We start from the raw sequence: 20,095 nt of genomic DNA, 5'->3' as shown, positions 1-20,095 counted from the left end.
TAGGAGTGTCTCGGTTTTGTAACTGTTGCTTGGTAACGTGTCTTTGTGTGCTCCACGTAGTGATGTGTGTGTGATGGAGGGGGATGTAAAGCAGAAGTACGATTTTTATCCTAATTTGCATCTTTACACTAACAAAAACACATCTATAACTATAACTATAGATATATATATCCTGCTGTTGTTGGAACATTTAAAGGTATCTCTTACTTTACCCGTACTGTACGTGAAACTCTAAGCTACTTGTGTATTTTATTGTTATACCACTTTCTACTTTTTACAAAACCTCTCTCATCCCAAATAGAACGTCTGCTTCAGTCTGATATTCTAGGAGTCCTTCCAGCCCTAGTTTTGTGAATATTTAGCACTTCAGAAACAACAACAGGAAGTGAGTCAGGTTTCTGGCAGCAGCTGTTTGTCCTGTCTCACTGCCTGCACCTGTAACAGATCTACCTGAGCAGCTGGAGGAGTTTACATGCCGCTCTGCAGGATCAACTGAGGTCACTTCAGCTGGTCTCTCTGTTTTTTTATTCTGAAGATTCATCTCTATTGCCAGGATCAACATTCTTTATTGACTTTTACTTTGCTGTGACATCCGGCTCAGATCAAATCAGTGAGACGTTGGTCTTAAAAGTGTGTTTTCACCTCAATATATTCATCCATTTGGTGTGAACTCTTCCTGAGAGTGTGTCCCGTTTTTCTTGTTCATCTGCAGCACAAACGTCGAGTGTGGAGTGTGAAAATGTGTTTGGCTTCTTCTTTATTTCCCTGTGTTGTCGTATTATTCTCAGTTTTGGAGTTGGTAGTGTGACAGATGAACTTTCTGTAAACACTTCATCTGTCCTGCAGCTTCTCTGATAATCCATCAGACTCTAACACTAATATTTATTAGACACGCTGTTGCCCCGGTGTCCACGGTTTTTGTGTTAACATCTGGTGGAAATCAATCCCTCTCTCTGTGTTCAGACTCTTTTTGATATTTGACATTCAAAACCTCTATTAAGGTTTTCTGATGAAGCTTTAAATGTCTGTTGTCACTTAATGGCCCAGAAAGAAGTCCTCAAATCTGAAAGTCAATTTAAGTTTATGAACATGGTGTTTCTTTGCGTGAAAGTATTGACGACCTGATGGAGCAGAATAAAAAACGCTGATATATAACATGTGTGCAACGGGCCGTAGAGCAAACAGCCCACAGTGAACATATCGAAAGGCTAAACACCATATGGATCAAATCAATTTAAATAAAATAATGAAAGAAGGAAATAAAATATGGAAATAAATAAAATAAATAAACAAGTAAAATAAATAATAGCTTACAGCTGAATTAGATAAGGGAGATTTAATTCCCAAAATAAATTGAATATTAATAATGAATACTTTTGTTTATTATTAGCCCTTTTTAAATTGCACTTGTTTGTATATTTATATTTATTGGAAATGTTTTAATGGATATTATTTATTTACATTTTCACGGCTCTGAATCCCTTTTTCAATAGCAGTACAGTTTAGTTTTGTACTTTTGCACCATTTAGTCATTTTAATTGAACATATGCACTAACTCAAATTTCACAGAAAGTGTCTTCCTCCTAATAACTAACATTCTGTATTAAATAAGAATTGGAGTTTCTAAATTTGGGATTCCTTTGTCTGAAAGTATTGACGTCCTGATGGAGTGAAATAAAAAATCTGATGTATAATGTGTGCATATTCCTAGATAAAAAACTAGAGTATTTAAAATGAAAGAAATGTGGGTCCCAGTGTCTCAAAGTCTGAGCTGATGGGTTTAAATGTCCAAAGATATTCACTTTATTATAGTTTAAAGCGAAAAAGCTGAATATGTTCATTTGTTGGCACTAAAAACCACCTTATTGTGTTTATTTGTCTTTGTTGTTGGACTAGTCGACATATTGGTGCTGCTCTCAACTGAGACGCATGCATGAAGTTTAAAGTTCATTTTTGCAGATAGAAAAGTAAACACGAGGGACGTCAACATTAACTTCTTCTCAACAGTGATAATTGCAGTTTGACTTCCCCTCATTTAAAATTTAAAGGAGGATGCCCTTTAGAAGGGGTAGGGTTAAAAGAGTTTTGTGGACGCTTTTAAAAGGCTGAAATTCTGTTACAGGTGAATAAAACACCCTTTATTCACACTGACCACACAAAATGATTACAATTATAAACCAGGTCTGAATTTCAGGGTCCCATCGGTTTTCAAACAAAAAACAACAGTTATAAATCGAGTCATTGTTTTCCTTCCCCTTCCTCCTCCCCCCTCTCTCGGGTGAAATTTCTTTAAAACAGAAGGTTTGTCCCTCGTCGCAGATATCCAAAGGGAAACACGGGAAAGGTTTCGGTTTTCAGTTTCCGCCCGGGGGTGAAAACGTACTTAGGAAGGGGGCCCCTCCACAACATTTTGGGGGGGGGGGGGAGACAAAAGGGGGCACTTTAAAAAATAGAAATAAATCAAATAAAAATTAAAAATTCAAAACAACAAGAGTAAAGGGGGGAGATTAAAAAAGGGGAAAAAAAAAAAAACTTAAAAAAAAACGGGAAATTGTGAAAAAGGAAAAAAAAAAAAAAGAAAAAAAAAAAAAACCGTCTTGAAAAAATAAATGAAAAAAAAGGGGGCTTTTTTAAAAAAACCCGGGCCAAGGGTGGGGTTTTATCCTCTTTTGCTCGTTTTTTTAAATTTAAAAAAAAGAAAACTTTTTATTTGTCAATATTTTAAAATTTAAAAAAAACTAAATTAAATTTGCTTTTTTCTTTTTTAAAACTGAATAACAAAATTTTTCTGTGTTCCCCCTCTGTTTGTCACCCATTTGGGGAGTTTGGCTTGGACGTGTTTTTTTTCCAAGGGCGCAGATAAGGGCATCGGGGGGGAAGTGAGCGGCCAACCCATGACTGTCCCCGTTTAAGACCAACACAGGGGCCCCCCCTTCCCCCCAGCGCCCCGCCTGTCCCCCCCCCAACCTTTCACACACACAACACTGTTTTAAAAGGACAGTTGTGAGAGGGATTGGTTTGTGACAGGGTAAAAGGGGCTGGTCTTAAGCTGAGCGCCCGGGGGGGTTTTTGGGGTCTTTTAGAGCGAAAAATGTGGACGGGGCCTTTTTGCTGGAAAGCCCCAGGAAGGGCGGTGTTGGTGGAAATTGATGCTGGGAAAAAAAAAGGAAGCAAGGAAAGAGAGAAGTTTTTAAAAGTTATTTATCCTTCTTCATTTTTCTTGTGATTGCTTACTTTCCCTTCTTGCAAATGTCTCGCTTTATTTCAAAATAAAAGCATCTCTTTTATTCGCCAGAGGGGGACCACGGTAAAGTTTGATAATTCCATGAAATAAACTAAACCCTGACACGTTTTTAGTTCTTCTTACGTTTGTTAAATACTTCCCCGTCTCCCACAAATATTGTTTTTGTATTTACTGACCTTTCTTTCCTGCTTTAGTTTGAGCTCCCTGCAAATGCACTTACATAGAATGAAACGTGCCTCCCTTTGTGTGCAGAAAATGTGTTTTTATGAAAGGTTAACACAACAAAGATGTACTGAAGCAGAATATTTTGTCAGATTTCAAAACTATAAAATGGTCTTTAAAAGTCTTGTTGTCAGTCCAAAACCCAAAGATTTCTATTTAGATATAATATTAAACTGAGAAAATGCAGCAAAGCTTCAGAACTGAGAGGCTGAAAACAGCATTTCTGCAGGAAATACTTTCAGTTTCTTTTTTGGTCACTCATTAGTTGAGTTGAAACACACACACACACACACACTAAGGCTGAATGATCAGTGTGTACCAGTAGAGGGTGGCGGGGTCGGTGCCTCGACGCAGCTCCACCAGCTTGTCTCGGGTCGTGGTATCGAACAGCCGGATCAGCGTCCCTTTACGAGACGCCGAGGCCGCCACGCTGCCGGGCTGATTCAGAGCCACGCAGGCGATCTCACTCTGGTGAGCGTTGATGGTGAACGGAGCCGAGGACGTGCCGGGCTTGGTGTTGGACAAATCCTGCAGAAAACCAGATGAGACGCATTTAAACACCTTCAATGGAGAAGTGCAGGGATGTGGTGTGTATGTGTGCTGCTCCCTAAAGTCAGCATCTCCATAGTCCAATAGGACTCTATGGCAAACATTGTTCAAAAGATTCAAATTCTGAAGAAGTAAATAACTTGAGTTGAACCTTATTTCAGGACAACAACAAAAAACATCCAGGAAACCATTGACCTCCAGACCAGGGGAAAGGAAGTGAGGATTGTGACTTACCACGAGCTGCAGGCTGCCACATTTGTGACCAGGAAACACCAGCAGCTGTTTGTCCAGACTGGGACATAAATCACACAAACCTGGAATAAAAAGAGAAGGCGTTAATTTAATGAAAAGATGTGTAACATGAGGGAGGAATGAGAAGGAAGACTCTTCACCTTTGGGGTTATCTCTGGTGTCAAACTCAAACAGTTTGACGGGATTATTTGGAAAACTGTAAACATAGATCCTGTTCTTTAACACGATGATGATCCTGAAGAGGAAAAACCAAGACGTTGATAATATGTATTTTACTTTCAGTGATATTTGTTGTATTATATTGTATAACAGCACGACTCACTTGTCCTGCCTCATGCGGACAGCCAGCACCGGCTTGGTGAAGGTGAACTCCAGAACCAGTTTCTCTTTCGCGTCTCGAGATTCCCGAGCATCGTCCCACACCAGCACTGACGGGTAAACAAGAGTTCAGATGAAGTGACATTTAGTTTATGATTAATCTTATTATTAATTCACCCAGCTGTTTTTGAAAGGCTTAACACCAACAATATTAGATTAAAGCAGTGGATTTTATGTTGGATAAAGCATCTTTTTGGTCTGACAAAAAACATTGGTTTCTCCAAGATGATGTTTTAGAATATCCTGTTTTGAGTGTGTCCAAAAATATTGAAAAACTCACAGTATGTTTTTATTTTTAAATATTAGAACAGAAGATAATCCTTTCAACAAATGTAAATGCAATAATAATAATATTAAAAATATAATAAAACAACAAAATATGAATAATTTAATAACAATTACATTATTGTAAAATAATACCAACAAATAATAATAATAATAATACCAACAAATAATAATAATAATAATAATAATAATAATAATAATAATACCAACAAATAATAATAATAATAAGTGACTTGTTGCAACTCACCAGATATTTCAGAGAACTTTGGGTTGATTCCTCCTCCGACTAATGCCAGCAGATTAGATCGATGTAGCATGGAGCAGGACGCCACACTGCCTATCTGCTCATGGTCTGGAAACAAACACACACACACACACACACACTTTGAAAACTTGTCATCTCTAGACTGGAGAGAATTACAGTCGGGTTACAACAGGGAAAAAATCAAACCAATTTTGCTGACCAACACAGGTAATACTAAACCCCACCGCTACTAGAGGAATTCCAACTGAGCATCATGAGTGTTTACCATTAATGCAAATAAAAATCTCCTCTCACCCAGGTGTCCTTTCTCCATCAGCGGCTCCACGTTATAAATCCTGACTCCCGTCTCCATAGCACAGCAGAAACAGCCTGCATTCATGGAAGAGAGATTTAAATGAACTCAAACACTTAATTAAGAGGTACTTTTTCTTTACTTGAGCATTTCCTCTCATGCAGGGTTCTACTTCTTCACTACATCTCAGTGACAAAATATTACTTTTATTTACATGCATTTATGTTTGGCTGGTTCAGCTGCTTTGCAAATTCACATTTTGTATACAGAACATGAGAGCAGCTTTTAACATATGATGTCAGTTCTCAGTTTATCGTTTTTTTGGAGGTACGAAAATACTAGCATTTACAACTGCTGAAGTGATTTATTCAAGTACAATGCAAGTATGTCAAGCTTCAAGCATACACATGTTGCTGTTTTCCATTTGAATTATGTTAATAACTCCGTTATAATTTGAGGTTTGGACTTAACATGCACTGTGAACTGTGAAGGTGTCACTTCGGACTAACAACCAATCGTTTGATGATGCTAGCTGTTAGCTCACTCTGATCCTGGTTGAACTGCAGGCTGTTGACTCCTCTCTGCTGAGCCATGATGACTGTCTCCCGTTACCGTCAGCTCACCGGTGAACTACAGCTCCACCACAACCTGACACAGGAGGAAAACCCAAGATATTTAAAGGACAAATCGTTTTTTCGTCATGAAAACACAGTTATTAGCATGTCAGCATACGACCTAGTTAGCATACATTAGCATCCGATAAAAGAGGATTTAAACGCGATTGATTTTCAGTTTTCACATCGACATTCACATTAAAATAAAGTCTCACCATGAACACAAAGACTGGAGACTATGAGCAGGGTTTTAAAAAGCTAACAAAGCGACAAACTGTCAGACGAAAACAACAACAGAGATGTCGCAACACGGAGTTTGTTTACGTTTTCAGTCTGTGACGTCATGGACAGGTACTTCCGGTTTTGTTCCGCATCTGGTTTTTCCTCCAATCAAAACAGACTTTAAAAAAACAAATGTATTTTTGCAAAGATAATTCAGATTTAACAGATTTATTTTAACATTTTATACGATCAGTTTCTTGAGCTTGAATGCAAGAATAAATATTAACGATTGCAATTTATTTAATGTATGTTATCCATTATATTTATCTTAATCATAGACTATTTTATTAATAATAACAATAATAATAATAATAACAACAATAATGATGATAATAATGATAATTCTTTAAAAGTATTCCAACACTTTACATGAATAACGCAAAAAAAAAACATTTCTAAAAGTTGGGATTAAAATATTATTCCGATGCTTTGCAACATATTTTGAAACTCTATAAAAAAATATATAAATATATATATATATTTCTATTGTACCAAATTAAAAACATATCTTTTTTACTGAAAAACATACAGAATTTATTAAGATGTTAATCATATTTAAGATTTTATCCTTCAAAGATAGATGATAAATGAATCATAAAAAAACAGCAACACAGTGTGTGTGTCTCTTGTGGGAAGAAGAAGAAGACATATTTTTATTAATCCCTTACAGGGAAATTGCTTTTCTCTACTCTGTTGTGTTGACACACATTAAACACACAGACATGCACACACAACCATATGCAGAGGAGAGGGGGCAGAGCAGAGAGGCAGCCAGGTACCCGGCGCCAAGGGAGCAGATAGAGGTTAGGTGCCTTGCTCAAGGGCACCTCGGCAGTGGCCTAGGAGGAGAACTGGCACCTCTCCAGCTACCAGCTCACTCCATATTTTTTTGGTCCGATCGGGACGTGAACCGGCGACCCTTCGGTCCCAAGACCAAGTCCCTACTGACTGAGCCACTGCTGCCCTAATTAAGGACAGTGCACTTGCTGTGAGGGATTTTTTTACCATCCAAGATAATCCCATCACTCATTATTCGAAGCGCTGGGTCAACTCTGCCCGTTGTTCCGAGGCTCAGCGTTAGGCAGTGAGCCGAGCATAGCAGCAGGGTGCGTGCTGGAGGCACAAGGCTGAGTTTGGGTGCTCACAGGCAGCCGGTCAGGAGGAGGTCATTGCAGGGCTGAAGAGGTTTTCCTTTTTATTGAGCATTGGTTTCAGGCTGTTTACCTTTATTTAAAAGACCTGTTTAAGATCTAACAAGGTATCTGTTTACACATAAAGGCAGTATCAGAAGTCTGGGATGACTTATTGCAAAATAAAAATGTAGTTTTCTATCTTCGAATCAGACAGATACTCGCAGTAACTCCAGAGTTTAAGTGTAGGAGGACATTATTCCAGACTGTGGGCTGTGTTTAGATGACTTCCACCAGAGCGTCTCCATCATTTTAATGCCATCCAAGTGGTTCACGTCTGGATTTTACAGACTGCAGCTTGAGCAGTAAAGAGTCTTTCACCTCCTGTAAAATAACCAATAAAAATGCCCTCCAGTTATAAATAGAAGTCTCACACAAAGGGAAAGGCATGATAAATATCAGCTGTTATGTGTGGAGAAGTAGCCTTTTCCTCCTCTTCTATTCTAAGCATGCACTAAATGCCAAGTCCCACTGATTTACACTCTCAGGGAATCATGTTTGTCAATCATCACTGTGACCGGATCATGAGCTTCCTAACGGGCAGATCCCAGGCAGTGCGGATGGGGAACATCACATCCTCCACCTTGACCCTCAACACCGGAGCCCCTCAGGGTTGTGTGCTCAGCCCTCTCCTCTACTCCCTGTTCACGCACGACTGCGTGGCCACACACAGCTCCAACACCATCATCAAGTTTGCTGACGACACGACCGTCATCGGCCTGATCACAGACGGCGACGAGACGGCGTACAGAGAGGAGGTCAGAGCCCTGACATCTTGGTGCCAGGACAACAACCTCCATCTCAACGTCAGCAAAACAAAGGAGCTGATTGTGGACTACAGGAAGAGGCAGAGAGAGGCACACACACCCATCACCATCGACGGGACTCCTGTGGAGAGAGTCAGCACCTTCAGGTTCCTCGGGGTAAACATCAGTGAGGACCTGACATGGACACATCACACCAGGGTCATATCCAAGACGGCTCGACAGCGGCTCTTCTTCCTCCGCAGGCTGCGGAAGTTCAACATGGACTCCAGGATACTCTGCAACTTCTACAGGTGCACCATCGAGAGTATCCTGACTGGCTGCATCACCGCCTGGTATGGCAGGTGCACCGCCCTCAACCGTAAGACTCTACAGAGGGTGGTGAAAACTGCTCAGCACATCACCAGGACGGAGCTGCCATCCATGGAGGACCTCTACACCCAGCGGTGTAGGAAGAAGGTCGGTAGGATATTAATGGACCCCCATCAGCCAGCACCAATCTGTTCTGTCTGCTGCCGTCTGGCAGACGGTACCGCAGCATCCGGACCAAGACCACCAGACTCAGAGACAGTTTTATACCACAGCTATAAGACTGCTGAACTCCTGAGCTGTGTGAATGTCTACTCACATCTTTTTATAGTACACACATACATATATATATATATATATATATTATACACATCTGTTTATAGTACACATATCTATATATTATACATATCTGCCATATACATCTGCTATACATAATATATGCATCTGTCCATACCTCCTCATTCAACAGTGTAAAGTGTTTAAATACTTTCAATGTATTCCAAATATGTATATATTTCACATCCTCAAATCTTTATTGTTGTTACTGTAAATATTCTTCTCTCTTTTGCTCTATTTTATTTATCTTATTTGCACCATGTATGTTGAGTTGTTGGAGGAGCATGGGCTATAAGATTTCATTGCCAACATATACGTTGTGTCTGCTGTGCATATGACCAATAAAACCTTGAAACCTTGAAATGTTATACTCACAAATGTTGAACGTTTGTGAGTATAAGTATATAAAAACCCCAAAGACAGCATGAAACGTTTTAGTAAATGCACATAAATGGACATGGCTCATTGTAAGCGCTTGCATTTGGATATTTTGTGCAAAAACAGAAGTCATTTTGATATTTTTTAACACATTTTCTGTAAGATAAGCCAATATTTTGCCACTACTGTAAAGGACAAATACACGAATATCTGCAAACCCCACTAAGGCGAGTGGCATTAAATATCCAAGAAATAAAACAAGCTAAACATAAGACAGGTTTAAAAAAGCAATCGAAGTTATGATGCAGTGTAGGATATCAATATTTAGAGGCAACATCATTACCAGACAAGCCTGTACTTGTGTGACAAACCCGTCTTAAATTAGAGTTTTTCCTGGAAAACGGCTCTGGCTCTGAACGCCTCGTTAGAAGCAAACATTAATGTCTGGCTGCCGGTTCAATCAGCGGGAGAAGACCTTCGGGGACCAGGCTAATTGCTGGACAGACGGCATTTTTGGCCGATGATGGAAGCTGTCCATTTCTGTAATGAGACTCTGAAACAAACAGTGAGCAATAATAAAAAAATGTGTGTGTGTGTGTGTGTGTGTGTGTGTGTGTGTGTGTGTGTGTGTGTGTGTGTGTGTGTGTGTGTGTGTGTGTGTGTGTGTGTGTGTGTGTGTGTGTGTGTGTGTGTTTGTGTGTGTGTGGTAGGGTACACAGATAAATGAATTATGTTGGTGGCAACTTAAAGGGAATTTGATTTGTCCTTTTTGTGACTTTGGCTTTAAAACATTTGGGACATGTGAAGGGCATCTCTCCCAAAACTCGTTATAGAAGTTCTGCAAAAGGAAAAAGGGAAGGATTGAAGCATCTCACCTCAAACACTTCTTACAGGGACAGTTTATTTAAAAATATAAGAAGTATTTAAAACATTTTCTGGTTGCTTCTTGTATTCTGTGTCTCTCCTGGGACATGTCTCCATGCTTTAATGTTCAGAAGCCGAGGGCGGTGGTGGCGAAGTCCATAGGGGGTTGGCCTGGGAACTGGAAGGTCACCAGTTCAAGTCCCCGAAAGACCAAGTGCCACCGTGGTGTCCCTGAGCAAGACACTGGTTACCTACACTGCTCCCCGGGCGCCGTACATAATGGCAGCCCACTGCTCCTAACACTAGGATGGGTCAAATGCAGAGACCGCATTTCTTTGTCCTAGTGCTTGTACTCTGTGCAATGACAATAAAGTTGAATCTTATCTCAGAAAGCTCTTTATTTTTCTCAGACTGCCTGTGCTGCAGCACCTCTTTTCACCCTCTGTCTGAAACCAGAGCCCACTCCGCTCTGATTGGTTAGCTGGGCCGGCTCTGTTGTGATTGGTCAACCAGCTTAGAGATGTCCCGTCCCCTTAGCCTATGGTGTACAATGTGATTGAGCGCTAGCCAATAGGAGTGAGAGTATTCCAAAGTGATGTCCCTATGTTCCTGAACTCTGGGATTTTAGCCTTTGCAGACCATTGACATGCACAGAAACATAGATAGATGGATGGATGGATGGACGGACGGACGGACGGACGGACGGACGGACGGACGGACGGACGGACGGACGGACGGACAGACAGACAGACAGACAGACAGACAGACAGACAGACAGACAGACAGACAGACAGACAGACAGACAGACAGACAGACAGACAGACAGACAGACTGATAGATAGATTGATAGATAGATTGATAGATAGATAGATAGATAGATAGATAGATAGATAGATAGATAGATAGATAGATAGATAGATAGATAGATAGATAGATTGATTGATAGATTGATTGATTGATTGATTGATTGATTGATTGATTGATTGATTGATAGATTGATTGATAGATAGATAGATTGATAGATAGTACTTTATTGAAATTATAGAACACACAGGAGAGGAAACACCCCAACAAACAGAACAGGACCTCTTCTTCGTTGGTTGTTGTTTCAGAGGTCGGCGTCTCCTCGTCGCTGCGACGCTCGTCTCACTTTTAATCTCGTTCCTAAGTGAGATTAAGGTCAGAGGAACAGCAGATCGATACCCGTGTTCGCCGGGAGGGAGATTTATGTGGGACCAGAAGCCGCCTGAGAGGCTGGTGAAGTAGAACACCCCCCCGGAGGAGATCATTCACATCTTAACGAGCTGCTAATGAGACAGACAGTGATATAATGTGAGAGAATATGTTCCTGTGTGTTCCTGTCACATCAGCACTTTACAAGATGAAACAGCCTCTCCTGCAGCGCACGGTTATTCATTAATTAATGCATCACGGGGTTAAATGACAGCTGCACAATTAATCGAAAGTGTAGACGAAATAAATTACAAATAATAATAAAGAAGTCAAAATAAAAATGTACTTTTTAATAATAAAATATAATAATAATACAATATAATAATAATAAAATATAATAATAATAATAAAATATAATAATAAAATATAATAATAATAAAATATAATAATAATAAAATATAATAATAATAAATATAATAATAATAAAATATAATAATAATAAAATATAATAATAATAATAAAATATAATAATAATAATAATAAAATATAATAATAATAAAATATAATAATAATACATATAATAATAATAAAATATAATAATAATAAAATATAATAATAATAAAATGTAATATAATAATAATAAAATATAATAATAAAATATAATAATAATAAAATATAATAATAAAATATAATAATAATAAAATATAATAATAATAAAATATAATAATAAAATATAATAATAATAAAATGTTTCAAGTAAATGTCGCCTCCAAATACTTTTCTGATGTTCCAAGCCAAAAAAAAAACCCCTCTCTTTTCTGATAATCTTCACCCTGCAAGGAGTTCGACTAAAGCTGCTTTCAAAACCATTTTCTGGTAAACAAAAAGCCAAAGCACGTACAAAAAGCTGCTTTAAAAATACCTGTGTAGGTGTAGACTATAGGCCGATCAATATGGATGTTGCATCCCTGAAACTGTCTTCCTTCCATTCATACACACACACACACACACACACACACACACACACACACACACACACACACACAAACATCGTCTAAAATGATATATAAACCCCTGCTCTCGACCTACTTCGTGTAACTGTTTTATTGTTGGATTAGATTTGCACATTTTGTGGAAAACCTTCAACTATATTTTGTTTTTCACTGTTTATATCCTATGTGTAATGAGGGTGAAACAGGGAGGTAATAGGGGAACATGATTGTGAATAAGGTTGAAATAACAGTGTAATTTGTGTATAATACTGGGTGTAGTAACGGTATAATACTGGTGTGTAAACGTGTAATATAGGCGTGATATAGAAAAAAGCAGTCAACATGGATGCCCATTTAAGTACCATTGGAATATGACATAAAAACAAGAAGAGGTTTTGCAAATGAAAATAAATATGGGCTATAAAAGCAAAACACGAGGTCGCTTTAGTCACTGAGTGTGAGCAGAAGAGGTGCAAAACAATCAAAGTCATTACGCAACAGTTTAAAAAACCCATGTTATTTACATCCACGCATCAATAAACTATATTTACACTCTGAGGATATTTCTGCTGCAGATACACCTGCATAACAGATTATGAAACACTTCCTGTAAAAAAGCTGCCACATGCATTTCTGAGGTGGCTCAGATACCGTCTCTGGTCCTCCCTCAGATATAGTCTCTGCTCCTCTCTCAGATATAGTCTCTGCTCCTCTCTCAGATATAGTCTCTGCTCTTCTCTCAGATATAGTCTCTGGTCCTCTCTCAGATATAGTCTCTGGTCCTCCCTCAGATATAGTCTCTGCTCCTCTCTCAGATATAGTCTCTGCTCCTCTCTCAGATATAGTCTCTGGTCCTCTCTCAGATATAGTCTCTGCTCTTCTCTCAGATATAGTCTCTGCTCTTCTCTCAGATATAGTCTCTGCTCTTCTCTCAGATATAGTCTCTGCTCTTCTCTCAGATACACTCTCTGCTCCTCTCTCAGATATAGTCTCTGCTCCTCTCTCAGATATAGTCTCTGCTCCTCTCTCAGATACACTCTCTGCTCCTCTCTCAGATATAGTCTCTGGTCCTCTCTCAGATATACACTCTCTGCTCCTCTCTCAGATATACACTCTCTGGTCCTCTCTCAGATATAGTCTCTGCTCCTCTCTCAGATACACTCTCTGGTCCTCTCTCAGATATAGTGGTCCTCTCACGTACAGTAAACTCTGCTTTATATTCAGTCTGTGAGTCATGCCTTACACAACACGTACAGAAACTTTAATGTGTGTCTGCGGATGAAAGGAGACCCGTCCTCCTGCTCCTCTCTGCAGAAAAACACATTGATTTGTGTCAGAGGAACAGTGGGAGGACGTGCCATTGTACTCTGGAACGGTTTGTCAGTCCGCGTGAGTCATAGTAAAAAAAATAAAATAATAAAAGGCCTCCGTTTCAGTTTATTGTATTCCCTGCAGCGAGGCGGTGTTTATGAAGGTGATTATCAGAGATTAATAACAGCTGCCCTTATTCTACATCACTGAGAGAACACAGCGGGACAATAAATGTCTCCTGATAATATATATAATAAAGACTACCGTATAAAAGAGCACAAGCTGCAGAGATTCAAACGTTTTGTTCCACGACATAAAACACGTCAGTAAATACCCCACTGTTGAATTTAAAAATAGAGGTTGCTACCAAGTGACTAAATGAAACCACTAAATGTCATCACGCCCAACGTTAGCATCCTTTAGCTTAGCGGTGGTGACGTGAAGTCATGTGACCGTGCTGTAGTTCCTTTATAGCCCAACATTAGCCGCCTTTAGCTTAGCGGTGGTGACGTGAAGTCATGTGACCGTGCTGTAGTTCCTTTATAGCCCAACGTTAGCCGCCTTTAGCTTAGCGGTGGCGACGTGAAGTCATGTGACCGTGCTGTAGTTCCTCTATAGCCCAACATTAGCCGCCTTTAGCTTAGCGGTGGCGACGTGAAGTCATGTGACCGTGCTGTAGTTCCTTTATATCCCAACATTAGCCTCCTTTAGTTTAGCGGTGGCGACGTGAAGTCATGTGACCGTGCTGTAGTTCCTTTATATCCCAACATTAGCCTCCTTTAGTTTAGCGGTGGTGACGTGAAGTCATGTGACCGTGCTGTAGTTCCTCTATAGCCCAACATTAGCCTCCTTTAGCTTAGCGGTGGAGACGTGAAGTCATGTGACCGTGCTGTAGTTCCTTTATAGCCCAACATTAGCCTCCTTTAGCTTAGCGGTGGTGAGGTGAAGTCATGTGACCGTGCTGTAGTTCCTTTATAGCCCAACATTAGCCTCCTTTAGTTTAGCGGTGGTGACCTGAAGTCATGTGACCGTGCTGTAGTTCCTTTATAGCCCAACATTAGCCTCCTTTAGCTTAGCGGTGGAGACGTGAAGTCATGTGACCGTGCTGTAGTTCCTTTATACTCTCTTAGCAACAAGGAATCTTTAATATTATTTTCTCTGTGACTGGGAAAAGATGTTTTGACACTTTAAAGTTGGATTTTATTGAAAGGACAACCTTTCACTGACTTGTTCCAATGATAGGATGGACAGCAAACAACAAAAGGAAGACTGGGGTTTTCCATGCGCACCATTTATTTATTTTTTGTCATGTTTTTTATTCCCTGCAGCGAGGCGGTGTTTATGAAGGTGATTAACAGCATTAATGCTCTGGGGAGCGAAACACATCTGTTTAACCAGCTGCACTATCTCTACACCACTGAGAGAACACACATTTATAGAAAGACCCACTGATTTGTGGTAATGATAAGAGCTTGGCGCCAGTGTGCGAGGCCGTGTGGATGAGTTATGCACAGTAATAGTTGTAGTTTCCAGCATTTATTACGTACTCCAGATATCCTGCAAGTACCCAAATCAGATTAAAGCCGATCAAAAGGTTAATTGAGGGTGACATCATGGCTTGTTAGACATGTAATCAGATTGTCGTTTGATATTTTACACCACAACTTAATGCTTGATTGTAGCTCCTTATTCATCAGGATCCATCAGCAGCTGTGACTCTGAGAGAGAAAGCTGACCTCTTTATTCACTGTTGATTTGTCAAGTGTGCAAGAGAAACCGAGTAATTCAGATGCTTCTGATGCTAAACATGATCTGAGGAAAAGGTTATTTGGCTCTTTGGATGGCAGTACCAATCAGTTGGCCTATAAATCAGATTCAGACAGAAATATCTTTTAGACTTTCATTAATTACCCGGAAATATTGGTACAAATACAACATTTAGTATTGGCATTGCCACTACATTTTCTCCAACCTTTTAGCATGTTAAAGGTTGTGTTAAAGAGGCCCTATTCTTCTTTTTGTGGTGTTCCCTCTCCTGTAGAGTATTCTATAGGTTTCAGTGCATGTAAATGGTCTGCAAAGGCTACAATCCCAGAGTCCTTCAGCTTTTCCCTCCAGGAAACAGGATTTAAATTAAATGAGACTTGATGGGAAATACTAACCTCTTAATTCCCGGTATTAGCTCATATTTCATTTTATTCTGGCAATAAAACATCATGTTGGTTAGCCACAAGGATCACCGGAGCCCAGACTCCTGAAATATGTTTAGAGCAGACAGATAATGACAGGATTTCAGATTTTTAGGACCATTTACAGTAAGTGCCACCTCATAAACACTCAATATCTTCTCATTCAAAAGCTTCATCGTCATATGCACAATAACTATGTATAGAGAAAAATCACCAACAATGCAACACAGAATAAACATTCAATCAAAAGTAGAACCTGTAAAATAATGCAAAAAAACCTCAGAATCGAGACCTTTTATTGTCTGTAATCTCAGGAACAACAAATATAGTTTGCAGGCTTCTCTCGATTCAGTTAAAAATAGAATAAATCGACATAAATCTGCAAATAATTTGCAAGAATAAGAACAATATACACATATAAGATATAATAAGTAATGCACAGTCAAATAAACACTGTCGTTATACATTTCCTCCAATGTTAGGACTCGCTACACATCATTAAAACTCGTGCATAAATGGAGTCATTAGAAGCGTGCACGCTGGCCTGTAATTCATCTTATTTGTATTTGCACTTTTCTCACGTATTGCGTTGAGTGTTTGGACATTATATCTGCTGACTCGCTGATCTCTGTGGGTTTGCCTTCCCTCCAACACACCAACGAGAACACTTTGTCCCGATGAAAACTGAAGTATAACGCATAAAAGCCCATAAACGGATTAAAAAGCGAATATGTTTTAATTAATATCACTTTCTGTCGTCGTGAAAAGTGTCTGCGTGGGTGTGAATGAACTGCAGGATGCACATTCATATTAAACTTATTAAGTATGGCTGCCGTATCTCACCACTTCTCAGTAATAACTTGTCGCGTTGCATCTCTTTTATGAGCCGAGGGCAACGAATGCATCGTACAATGAAGATTTAAAGTATTAATATGCTCAAAGTGTTCCGTAAAAGTCTCCTGCACAAGTTTAATTGCAAACTTAAACGCTACATCTGCCTGGGAGACAGGTGTGGTGGGGAAGACCTGATAGACGACCTTTATATATAATGATACATAATATATGAGATTGTGCATGCAGTATTCAGAGGGTCAGCCACCGCACGGACCTCCAGCATTAATGATTCAGGAGTCGCCCACGGGTTAAATATGTGATCTGGTGGTTTATAATTCGCTTCTGCAGAAGACTTAATGGGAACTATTTAATCATGAACTTTGTGCGACTCCCTGAGGGCGCTTTAGGACATGTAATGTACTTAAAGCACCTGGGAGACACTGGGAACCCCTGCAGCGTCCGGGGGGAAACCCCACATATTCAGGGAGCTCATGTGAGGTCAAACAGACAACACTGCTGGACCTGCAGGAGCGGATTAAACTGTGTCATAGAGTCAAATCTACGAGAGAGTGGTGCAGGAATGAGTCCTAAACCCTGGCGTGAGTCAGCATGATATCACTTGCTGTCCCCTGGTCTGGAGGTCAATGGTTTTCTGAATGTGTTTCTGTTTTAGTGCATTTATGAGGTTAGTTGTGCATCATGTTGCTTCTAAATCATAAAGCAATAAAAGAAACTGTCCCATTAAAGCACAACTCGTAATATTTTCTCGATCTTCTCTCAGAAGCAACAAGGAGAGAAAACTGTGGCTCATATAAAAAGTATAGATCTGCAACACACACACACACACACACACACACACACACACACACACACACACACACACACACACACACACACACACACACACACACACACACACACACACACACACACACACTGCTGGATGAGTTTTGGAGTGTATGAAGATATTTTATGGACGCACAATGACCCGGCCTCTCGCTCTGTTAACCTGCCAGATCAGAAGAAGGATTTCCCTCCAAACTTTATCACCAACATTCATCCTCAGCACGAAGGAGGAGGGTTTTTATACATATATGAATTTATATTTTATATAAAGCACAAAGCTGCAAACGGAGGGTAATTCCTCCCCTGCGAGCGAGGCTGGGAAATGTGCAAATGCACGAGAAAGGAAAGCAGTTTGAGAAATGATCCCAAATATCGTTTATTACCGAGAGTGCTGACCTCGCTAAGGAGGAGATTCAATCCTCCCTTATCTCCTCATCTCCTCATCTATTGCTCCCTTTCATCCTGTGATCATATCTCATCATTCCCACTCACCTTAAGCCATCCCCATTTATCCACATATTGATTGTCATTATTTCTTCCCTTTTTTTCTGCAGGATTTTATCTGAACAAATGTTCTTTTTCCATAAAAATGACAGGTTTTTTTCTTTCTGTGAGTGAAGTGGCATTTCCACTGCAAGATTTCCTGTGAGCCGTGTGCAGAAAGGTGACAGTGATTACAGGTTACAGCGGACCTGAACTATGACGTGTTTACGACACAAACACAGCATCCGTGCTCCGGGTGCAAGAAACCCACTCATCATACTACTGGAACAACAAGACCATTCTTACTCATTTCTAGAAGCTATCTTGGAAAAATCCCAAGAAACTGCATAAAAAATAATGCAAATAATAAATAAATAAATGCTTTCAACAACAAATCGAGTAAAAGAGAATAAGAAACACATGTCTTACAGTTTTCTGATACATGTGCACTGAAACAATATCATTTCAGAAAATAGAAATAAACAAACAAACAAAATAAATAATAATAATAATAATTAAAATGTTGGAATAAAATCATGAAAAAAGATAAACAAACGGGGCGAGAAATTCAGGTTTACTTAATGAATGTATATTTCTGTTTCTGCCCCCCCTCTGAGTGTGAGTGTATTCTTCACCAGCTCCACATTACCATAAGTCATGACTATTGTCACCCAGTGGGAATGATGGACTGAAGGAAGGGTGCTCCTGTCAGCCTGTCTCCATATTAAATATCCTGTTGGGAAAACTGGCCACCATCCGTCTTTTTCCCAGGCTGCCCTTCTGCAACACATATTTTCCATCTCCTCCATTTATGCATGACTTCTCTGTGGCTACAGACGTGTCACACAGAGATCTGGCAGGATATTCATTTTAAATCAACATGCGGTACGACGAAAGGCCCATTGTGTTCTCGCATCGTGCTCAACAAGAAATATGAATCCTCCCCACTGCTTTTTATTCCACCGCCCCTCTGCTGCCTTTATTGCCGGCTTCACAAAGATGTGCATCCTATCATTGGAACAGGCCCAGTCGATGTAAGGCTGTCTTTTTAATAAAATCCAACCTTAAAAGTGTCAACGCATCTAAAGAAATGGTTTCAAGAAGCCAATAAGAAGGAGAAACACTGCTGAAGGGTTTTGCTCCCAGACCTTTTTCACTTCCAGAGTCTTAAATGCAATATTCCGTGATGCCATATTCTCACTACCGTGTTTAATGAGAGGTCTTCTTTGTAGCATAAGGGAACAATAAGAAGACTACGAATAAGAAGACTATAAAGGAACTTTTGCTGTGGAGAAAAAAAAGTAATGTTAAAAACATTTTGAAAAACTAAAAAAAGACAAAATCTGAGATAAAAAGTCAATTTAAGGAGAAAAGCTCCAGCTGGCAGTAAACCTTCCTTTCATAGAGAAACTCCATCGTTGACAGCATCAAACGAAAACTGCCGATGGTAACATTTATTAATCGGTGTCTGTTTGCAGCGGAAAACTCTCATTTCTTTGGTGTGAATAAACACGGCTGATCATCTGAGTCAGCAAAACCTCTGTAAGATGCTTCGTCTTCCAAAACATCAGCTGTCACTGTCACGTGCAACGACAGCAACGGATACACGTAGCACTCAATAACACACACTCAGTAAATCATTGCTTCAGTAGCAGAAGTTACCATGCTTTCCTACTTTTACTCGAGGGACATTTTGAATGCAGGATTTCTACTTTACTCAAGTACAAGATCTGAGTACTTCTACTTTACTCAAGTACAAGATCTGAGTACTTCTACTTTAACTCAAGTACAAGATCTGAGTACTCATACTTTTACTCAAGTACAAGATCTGAGTACTCATACTTTTACTCAAGTACAAGATCTGAGTACTTCTACTTTACTCAAGTACAAGATCTGAGTACTTCTACTTTACTCAAGTACACGATCTGAGTACTTCATTAGAAGTTAGCTTCGCTGACCCAGAAACGGAGGTGAAATGACTGAAGCAGGATCCTTCACTGACATTTTGTGTGATGTGGAGGCAGGGCGATATAAAAACAAATG

At 39.6% G+C, this 20,095-nt stretch overlaps 1 protein-coding gene across 2 annotated transcripts; it reads right to left on the bottom strand.

Annotated features, from left to right (window-relative positions):
• Positions 1-3,745: 3,745 nt before the first annotated feature.
• On the bottom strand, positions 3,746-6,470 carry wdr45 (WD repeat domain 45). 2 transcript variants are annotated; one of them, XM_063888919.1, is made up of 8 exons: positions 6,317-6,470; positions 6,032-6,135; positions 5,490-5,564; positions 5,178-5,282; positions 4,590-4,695; positions 4,408-4,502; positions 4,250-4,329; positions 3,746-3,994 (listed from the first exon to the last, which is right to left on the bottom strand). In XM_063888919.1, exons 2-8 carry the CDS (start codon positions 6,078-6,080, stop codon positions 3,761-3,763), a joined length of 744 nt encoding a protein of 247 aa, XP_063744989.1. In that variant the 5' UTR covers positions 6,081-6,135; positions 6,317-6,470; the 3' UTR covers positions 3,746-3,760. The 2 variants fall into 2 exon arrangements, with proteins under 2 accessions (XP_063744989.1, XP_063744990.1); XM_063888920.1 differs by lacking the exon at positions 6,317-6,470 and having other exon boundaries at positions 5,959-6,135.
• Between the last annotated feature and the right edge of the window lie 13,625 nt (positions 6,471-20,095).

The sequence above is a fragment of the Eleginops maclovinus genome, chromosome 8 (assembly GCF_036324505.1).
Source record: "Eleginops maclovinus isolate JMC-PN-2008 ecotype Puerto Natales chromosome 8, JC_Emac_rtc_rv5, whole genome shotgun sequence".
Classification (NCBI taxonomy): domain Eukaryota; kingdom Metazoa; phylum Chordata; class Actinopteri; order Perciformes; family Eleginopidae; genus Eleginops; species Eleginops maclovinus.
The sequence above is the reverse complement of the archived record's forward strand: the minus strand, read 5'-3'. Positions and strand labels throughout refer to the sequence as shown.

Coding starts and splice junctions, on each gene's coding strand:
- wdr45 (XM_063888919.1), bottom strand. CDS start 6,080: ATGGCTCAGCAGAGAGGAGTCAACAGCCTGCAGTTCAACCAGGATCAG. Junction 5,283..5,489: donor GATGGAGAAAGGACACCTGG/GTGAGAGGAGAT, acceptor GTTTGTTTCCAG/ACCATGAGCAGATAGGCAGT. Junction 4,503..4,589: donor GTCCGCATGAGGCAGGACAA/GTGAGTCGTGCT, acceptor TTTCCTCTTCAG/GATCATCATCGTGTTAAAGA.